General features: G+C 33.7%; 1 protein-coding gene across 8 annotated transcripts in view; it reads right to left on the bottom strand.

The window, feature by feature from the left end:
• Positions 1-758: 758 nt before the first annotated feature.
• LOC145661197 (uncharacterized) overlaps positions 759-9,576 on the bottom strand; it is a 453,672-nt gene continuing 444,854 nt past the window's right edge. For 3 of the 8 annotated variants that reach the window (XM_081726653.1, XM_081726657.1, XM_081726655.1), the window contains exon 40: positions 759-2,255. In XM_081726653.1, the coding sequence (XP_081582779.1) occupies positions 2,231-2,255 (25 nt within the window). In that variant the 3' untranslated portion in view covers positions 759-2,230. The remainder of the gene's footprint in view (positions 2,256-9,576) is intronic. The other 5 variants (XM_081726661.1, XM_081726665.1, XM_081726668.1 and 2 more) reach the window with 2 other exon arrangements.

Raw genomic sequence — 9,576 nt, forward strand, 5'->3', positions numbered from 1 at the left:
AAATATGATAATTAAAAACAAATTAAAGTATATAATTAAGAAACAAGAGGAGCAAATTACGGTCTACTGTTAAGCACAAGGAACCAAACGAACTGAAGTAGCTCCAAAAACTACCGAGGAAGAAAATGTCGTAAAGAGAAAGAGAGAGACAAAGGAAAAAAACAAAGATTAACAGTAGAGATTGGGGTAGTAGCGACGCCAGAGGACGCTAGACAAAGCGCAATAGCAGGGGAGACTAGACGGATTTTAATAAATAAAAGTAAACATTATCTTTAACTACCCACCCAAAAATATCTCCATCGAAACGTAGTTGATAAATTATAAATCAGTGATTCCATTCTTTTGCTATTCACTTGTTTGCCTGAAATATTTAATAATAATTCGTTTCTTGTCAACTGAGAAATTCACTGAAAGAGTTCGAACGTTATTAGGTAAAAGAAAACTCGTACTTGATTCTGTTCAGTAAAAATGTTACAAGAGCTCCTCCGTGGCAAAGCGGTTAGCGTATGCGCCTTTGGCGTGCGAGGCCCGGGTTCGATTCCCGGCGAGTTCGATTCATATGGTTCGGATTCCACGTTAATCAGTATGTCCTCGACTCATATAGCCTCGCTGCTGAACGGGACGTTAAACTTAACAACAACAACAACAACAAAAATGTTACAAATCGACTAAACTACACAACCAATGCCTTTTTACTTAAGAAATTTAATTATCAGAATGTAGCTAGTATCATCACCCTTCTTCAAGGTCTCCTTGATCAGAATCCATGCTTCATTCATTACAGTAACTCTTCAAATTGTTCACTAGGCTTCCCTCCATGCTGGTATAGTGGCTAGAGCGCGCGCTTTCGGTGCACATGGTTTCGTGTTCGATTCTAGGCGGAAGAGGATAGAGCGCATGAGTGGAAGTTCGGATTCCACCTTATAATGTGGTTCTACGTCTCATAGAGCCTCGCTGCTGAAAACGGGGGATAACTTCAACAATTTTTAATATGCTGGATGTTTGCCGCAATGCCAGAACTGCCTGGTCTCCAATGGTCAGCCATCCAAGTACTGATCTGACCCGGAGCTGATGGACTTCGTTGCTTTGGAGGGAATCGGTAGATCGAATCGGGTAGGATTGGAAATGAGAGTGCTTTGTTATGTTCAAATTGTGTCCACGACAAATAAATAAATATAATAAAAAACATAAATTGGCAGAAAAGCTGACTCTGAACACCCTTATTTATATAAAATAACATTTTCAAACATTATCAGCAAAAACTATCTCCTCTAGCATTTAGAACATAATTAGAATAACAATTTAGACAAATTATTTTCCGTTACTGATATCACATTCAATACTCCCTAAGTTGCCACTTGATAAGGTTGTAGCTTCATGTGTTTTAAACAAAATACGCAAGTATAAACTAATGGCGAAGATTTTACGAATTCTCTTCTAAAATCTCCGTATTCTATATTAATTTATTTATTTATTTTAAGATTTTTCACATCTTGGTTGTGCCATTTAACGTTAAAAAAATAGACGTCGAGAAATGACTGATGAATATTATAAGGTTCCATGCCCTCACTCACGGAAACCATTTGTTTTTAAAGCGAATCGGAGTATATCTGCTGACGTCTCCCGGCACAATTTTGTCCTTTTAATCAAAAGATAGTGAGTTCTGTGCTGCTGTGACAATTAATTATTTTAAAATGTTATTTTGCTAAGTTCTTCGTCACAGTTAACGTTCTTAAAAATATTATTATGATACAATTAAAGTCAATTGGTTGTATATTTACAATGGAAAATTGTGCTTTTTTCACGAAAAATAATCTCATGGATGCAACCCGCTTCCTAAATCCCACCCATGAACACCCCTGCCAACATCATCTGGTATTCATCAACGGAATGCGCGAACTATCCGTTTGAACGAAATATTGGAAAAACAAACGTTGACACTTTTCTCAATTATTTGGTGAACAACCCTAAAAAGTGTAAAAGGTTGCTACTACTAGCAATCCCTCTATAGGAATAGTAATACTTAAAACATTTGAAAAAAGATAGAATTTCGCAAATAAAAACATAAAAAATAAGCACCTGTAAATTCTTGGTAACATAATGATATCATAACATCAGTAGTAAGACAATTATGTATTAAAAATAAAGACAACTATTCGACATTATAAAAAATTAAATACACTGGCCTCTTAAGACTTCTCATCCAATTTCCTATCCCCTCAGCGCTTCTTTATGGATTTCTTTTTCGGTATTGCCTACAAAGAGAGGAATGCATTAAGTATTGGTCACAGAAACAAAGAAATATATTTTAATATGAAACTAAACTAAATTTCATGGTCTTAATGCGCGGAAAAAGTGGAATATTCAAACTAACAATCACGAACTCCTCTTTCACCTTCCTTTCACATTTAGTTTTTGTACAAACAATCCTAGACTTACGTAAATAGATTGTTTTAGGACTCTTTGCATAAATCGAATTTTTACCATAACCTAAGATGTAAATGATACTGGTTGCATATATTTTAATTATGTACGCCAGCGGCGTAGTCACAAACTCTTCAAGGGGATCACATTTCTTGAAATTTTAGTTCGCCATTAACCATTCCTGAAATTTCGTGCCATGCATATATATATATATATATATATATAAGCTAAGCAGGAGTGTTCTAATATTTTTAAGAACTTAAAACATCTATTTTTTAATGGTTTTTATTCGTACCCATTGATGGTAAATTTTGATCAACGAAAAAGATTAAGAATAGAGCATGTAACTAGTTCTCTGAAATATTACGACGGTTAAGTATAGAGCTTCTCGGAAGTAACTTTTTTCTTTGAACATAACTGTGAAATTTCTGTTGTTTTTATCCCCTCATTTGTAATAAATTGTAAAAAATAATAATAATAATCAATGGATGCGAGATCTTTACAACTATAGTATCAAAATTTTAATGGTTTGAACACAAAAGAAAAAGAATTTACAGACGAAATAAACTGTGAGAACTATGATTTTTATTGCATGACAGAAACGTGGTATGAAAAGGAAAACTGTTATCTTTCTCAAATCTACAGAAACTATAGTGTGATACGAAAAGATAGAAATCTAACCCTCAGAAACAAGTCTAAAGGTGGGCGGTTGTTTACTTTTAATAAAAAAATTAATATTCTTATGAAATCCTTAATCCTCCTGACGAATCCTTAAGACATTATTATAACAAAAATTTTAATTCCTGACAGTACTCCATTGATTTTATGTTTAGCTTATTTCCCTCCTGACATATTACTTCAAGATTTTAATAATTACTGTGACTGGCTATGTTCTTTTATGTTGACGAATATTAATGTAATTATTTTAGGAGATTGTTCTTTTATGTTGACGAATATTAATGTAATTCTTTTAATGTAATTATTTTAGGAGATTTTAACGCAGAAGGTATAGATTGGATTTCAGGTAACGTAACAACTGATAATTATTATTAGAAGAAAAAAGCAGAAAAAATATTCGAACTATGCAATATTTTAAATTTAACCAGAAAAACAAATCATATGATCATAATAATCCGGGAAGAGTATTAGATTTATGACATTATGCATTTATGCATTTTGACATCCCACCACTGACTAAAGTCGACCGCTTCCATCCTCCATTTATGTTCGAGTGGAAAATTATAGACAGTGGCAAATATGGTCCAGTTCCTCAGTACGATACACATAATTTCAAACAAGCAAATTTCCTAGGTATTTACAAGGACATTAGGGGAATTAACGTAATAAATTATTGCAGTAACAGTGTCAATGAAGTCACTGGCCATCTATATTAAACGAGCATGTAATTAAGAAGCCAATTTGTTGTAAACAAAAATATAAGGATCCATGGATCACGCGAGAACTGAAAGAATTAATAAACAAAAAACTAAATATTTTGTTAAAGCTAAAAGAACAAATGATAACGTATAGTATCAGAGACATTCAGATCTAAGGAAAATTGTAAAAAGGAAATCTTATTATTCAAGCTTAGAAAATAGTATTTATAAGAACAGCTCATATTTTTGGAATATTTTTAAGAAGTTTGACTCTAAACAAGTACCAAAGCAAATAAATTATAATGGTGTGCTAATCCAAGACATTGTGGAAATTGCTGAAGCATTTAAGAGTGTATTTTATGAAGCTTTTAACTTAGACGTAGGTCAAGAGGTATTGCCAGAGAATATCGTTAGTAATAGTGCTCTAATCGGAATTCCTACCGTTACTGAATTAGATGTAATGGAAGCAATTAAACTAATTAAACCGAACACTACTCCAGGTCCAAATAATATTCCTTTTTATGTAATAAAAGCTTGTGCAACTGAACTTTCAACTAGTTTGGCACATATTCTTAACGTTTCATTACGTACAGGCGCATATCCTTCAATGTGGAAGCAAGTATATGTTGTTCCGATATATAAATCAGGTAATAGACAGAATGGTAGCAACTACAAGCCAATATCTCTTGTCAATGCATTTTCGAAGATATTTGAACTAATTGTACATAAACACATATATATTAATGTAAGAAATATCTTAAATGAGTCGCAACATGGTTTTTATAAGGGTAATCAATTGTAACAAATCTAACTCATTTAACAGACTAATATTATTCTGCAATGTCTATTCGCGAAGTGCTTGGAGATATTTTATCTGCCAGGAGGTATTTTTATAAAACATTCTGTTTACACTTTCATTTTAACCATGCTAAATTGACATCATATCCAGTACTTTGAATAGATGAGAAAACAACGAAGCCAGCCGAAACAGTAAAGTTTCTTGGTCTTCTGATAGATAATAATTTGTCCTGGTCTCAACATATTGCAAAATTATCTCATGAATTACCCTCTATAATTTTCCTAACAAGGTCACTTGTTCCTATTTTAAGCAGAAAAGCAGTGCTAACAGCTTGCCATGCACTGTTCCACAGCAAAATCAGATATGGAATAGCCTTTTGGGGTTCATCCACTGAATTTAAGAAAGATTTTATACTCCAAAGAAAGTGATAGAATAATCACCAATATTTCATAGAATACTTCTTGTAGAATGCTATTCAAAAACCTAAATATTCTTCCACTTCCTTCATTGTATATATAAGAAACATCCATTTTGGTAAGCAAGAAACAAGAACTGTACAAAAGGAACTCAGGTAAAATGGATATAATACGACAACAAAGTCACATCTCTAAGTTTTTCTTCATAATATCACTTTGTTTTCGAAAACAATTGCATACAAAGGTGTACAACTTTTTACCTCTTTGCCTAATCAAATTTAGTCTCTTACCAAAGATTTAAGCTTCAAAAAGTCAGTATGTACTCCGTTGCTAAATCACTGCTTTTACAGTGTGGAGGAATAGTTGCAAACTGATCTAGGTTCTGTTAAGTCGTAATTTTTATGCAAAGTATATTTTTCTATTTTGTATTAAAAAAAAAAAGAAAAAACACCTTCTGTACAAGGAACCACAATATTTTATCATGTTTTTCTATCATCTAGGAAATATTGTAAAAGTAGTTATGTTTTTAGTATAATGTGAATATATATTTATAATCACATCATTGACATGTTCTATACCATATGGCAATCAGCAAATGTAAATAGTATTGAACGCAATAAAATTCAATTCAATTCAATCGACTTAGGGTCATTGTTTGGTGTACTCCGTTGCTAGTCTAACATAAAGTTATTTTCTAAATGGCACTATGACAGATTGTATTAATTTCATACCTACATATTAAACGAAAAAACATAATACCACATTTATTGTTCATTGTTGCAAACTAAGGACGCTCCAGTATCACAAACATCGAAAAACAACCAAATTTTGGAGCCCTCTACGATAGTAATAATGTAAGTGAGACGGAGGGGCAATGCACATCCAGAATGCCTTAGTGCCGAATATTATGATCATAATATGAGGTATCTTGAATAAATAGGGCCGAAGTTACAAGACTTTGAAAATTTGTCTTTCTTTAAAATGTTTTCAGTTGAAAACTACGTATTTAGGTAAGTATCACATCCAATCATGGGAATGGTTTTCAAACGATGTAAAGATAAAACGGTTTATAGTTTACAAGATTTTGACAATTCAAACTGTTCCGGAGATACGTTAACATTGGTAAATTTTGCAACATTGCTTAAATTATGTAATTGCGAGAACTGTTGCTGTAATGTCAAAGAAACAAAGGAAAGCAACAATCAGTTTTAAAAGTTTCCACAAATACGCTATTTTAAACAATATAGCAATCTTTACTCGAATACAAGGTAAAAATGTTTATATCTAACTTGTTTCCTGTTGTTTCATTTTTTCCCGTTACTTTGACTCCTTTCAACTTGCGTTTTCAGTCCAAAATACAAGATAATAAACTTTTCTGGTTACCTTGTATTTATCAACTATGAAACTATGAGATTATTACGAATTATATCATCATATTAGTTAATTAAATCAAGTGCTCAAAGTTCCTCCATCACTTTCAGCGTACAAGTTACCTCTTTTAAGCACCGAACATATCACATCACTAATGTTATTGGATGAAGAGTTATCAAACTGAGAAGTAATACGTTCTTTTAAGCGCTCCGGATCCGTTTTTTTTTATCTTTTCTTTTCATAAAAGCTTTGTCTTTCATTATTTCCCAGACAGAAAACAATAACTTAATGACATCTTGGTAATTGTATTGTGAACACGAAACCGCCTTTTGAAGCACGAACACATGTTCATTCTTTGATAACTTTCTATCTACTGTAAACTTACTTAATTACAAATGTAACAAGGTTTAAATATTTTATAAAATTGCTTCTTAAGACATTATTTACGACCTACACCGTAACATATTGTTTACATCAATCCAGTGTCGGACTGACCAAGTTGAGGTCCCTTAGCTCCAGTCGTTAAAAACCCCCACCCATATATATATATATATATATATATATATCAACATATAAACTTAACACGCCAGTTCCAAAACATAAATGAAAAAAAAAAAACATATTTCCAGTATTGAATAAAAATGTAGTACAAAACAGATCCCAAAAAAGGTTACAATAATACTGAGACAATCAAACGTAATCGTGAAGTTATTTCAGTTACTTTGACAGTTCTTCATTTGATGAGGCAATCAAATCAATTACTTTTCCTTTGTCTACATACTGGAATATATCTTTTTCTCTAAACATAAAAAGTAAAGGTGACGAATGGTTTTGACTTATCGTAGATCTTAGTCTAATTTTAACAATTTTCAATTTAGAAAATGCCCTCTCATATGTGACTTAAGTACATGAGAGGGTAAGAGCAAAGGGGCCGTTATGGACTAGAGGAAGCCTTCGCTAAGTAGAAGTTTTACTGGCTCACGGGCCGTACTGATATGAGCAAGGATGGTCCGAGTATTTCTTTCGAAAAGACGAACTTAGGCATCCGCAAAATTTTTGGTAGGAAGACTGAGAAAAGCATTTGCGATCGAGAAAATTCGACCAAGGCCTACAGGTCGTGCGCCTCGTGATCCCTACTGGGTCCCTCGGGCCCTTGGCGATCGCCAAGTTGCCAACATGGCCAGTCCGGCACTGCATTAATCAGCTACTGCTTGATGTACTTAATTAAGAGTTAAGTAGCTCCTAGTGGTGTCCAATTTCATCTATTTACATGTTAACGTGTTACTTAACGAAGTTAGTAACTAGATTTAAGCTGATGAGTTACCGCTTTTTTTTTTTTTTTTTTTTGATTTTTTTTTAAACAGTGGCGACTTTAGCGATTAAGTCCGGTAGGAATGGGCCTACCCAAAAATTTTGAAAAATATATAAACGCTATAATATACAATAAAGAGTAAATATACAGTATTTTCCACTGTTTATATTAATTGTAGATAATTATTTAATAAATAGCATCAACTACTACTGTAAAAGTAATTTCCTTCCGTCATTAATCAATCAAATGTGTATCCGTAAGTGAAGGAACGGGCCTACCCAAAATTAAAATCCTAAAGCCGTCCCTGCTTTTAAACTTACAATTAAGGAAGTAAGAAGGATGTTGAGAGAATAGATGGTGCCACACCACAGTAACAATAGTTGTTGGTCTATTTTTCGGCTGTTTACAATTTACTATTAGTAATTATGATGTGCATTCAATATGAGCACCGTGTGTTACACGACAAATGTCAAAACGGTGGATCATTTCTTGTCACACACGAATCAGCTGGTCTCTAGTTATCGAATTCACAGCTTCAACAATTCGATGTCGTAGACCTTGAAGAGTGTCAGGCATAGGAGGGATAAAAACACGATCTTTTACGTAACCCCATAGATAAAAATCACACGGAGTGAGATCTGGAGATCTTCTGCTGATCTTCTGCTCCTCCTCTTCCAATCCAACGTTCTGGAATCGTGTCATTCAAGTAACGTCGAATGTGGTTAGAGAAATGAGGCGGGACACCATTTTGCATGAAGATGAAGTCATCTGAATCATCTTCAAGTTGGGGAAATAACCAGTTTTGAAGCATGTCTAGATAGGTTAATCCTGTCACAGTTTTCTCCATAAAGAAGAAAGGCCCATAAACTTTGGTTACAGACATCGCACAGAAGACGTTCATCTTTGGTGCTCTTTCATGTTGAATACCTGCCGCAGGATTTTCACTTGCCCAAATTCTAACGTTATGGCGATTAACTTTACCAGAAAGATGACAAGTGGATTCATCGGAAAAAATAATCATTGAGCAAAATTGTCTTCTTCCAAATCGTCTAACATGCAAATGCAAAATTCGTACCTTTTGTTGTGGTCGTCAGGATGCAATGCTTGCAATAACTGCAGTTTGTATGGCTTCATGGCTTCATGTGCAGACGATATTTTAGAACTCGCCATATCGCTGGTTGAGGAATGTTAAGTTCTTTGCTTGCTTGTGATGTGGATTTCTTTGGGCTCCTTTCGTAAAATGTACGAATACGCTCGACATTCTCGTACGATGGGCGTGGACGTCCCGTGCTTTTCCCTTTGCAGATGCAACCATCTTCTACAAATTTTCCATGCCACTCGTAAATTTGCTTATGATGCGGCGGTTGTTTATTAAATTGACGGCGAAATGCTCGCTGAACTGCAACAATGGACTCAAGTTTTGCCAATTGTAGCAAATAAAAAGACTTCTCCTGTGGTGACGCCGCCATTTCACTACAGACAAACAACAAACAACAGAACCAATGCGGCCGTGATTGGAACTTCTATCCGGGCTGTTTAAATTGTAAGCTTTTCTTAATCAAGTAACGTTCGAATCATGTTTCTATCTTTTGTAGTTTGGAAGAAATAAATGTTTGAAATCAGTTCTTTCTTTTTGAATAACCCTGTATAAGATTATGAAAATTAATGTGAAATGAGTATTGTAATATGAAGAGAAAGATAGAAAATGAAAATCTCAACACACAGAAAAAGAATACACAAAGTGTTCAGAATGAACACTTTTTTCTAAAAAATTTTTTTTAAATGAATTCTCACACGAAAACGTGAAAGAAATATGTACCAACACAAGTGTACAAATGCGTAAGCGTAAGCAAGATTTGATGATAAGACGTTTTAGTA

This window comes from Thermobia domestica, chromosome 1 (assembly GCF_964235325.1).
Source record: "Thermobia domestica chromosome 1, izTheDome1.hap1.1, whole genome shotgun sequence".
NCBI classification, from domain to species: domain Eukaryota; kingdom Metazoa; phylum Arthropoda; class Insecta; order Zygentoma; family Lepismatidae; genus Thermobia; species Thermobia domestica.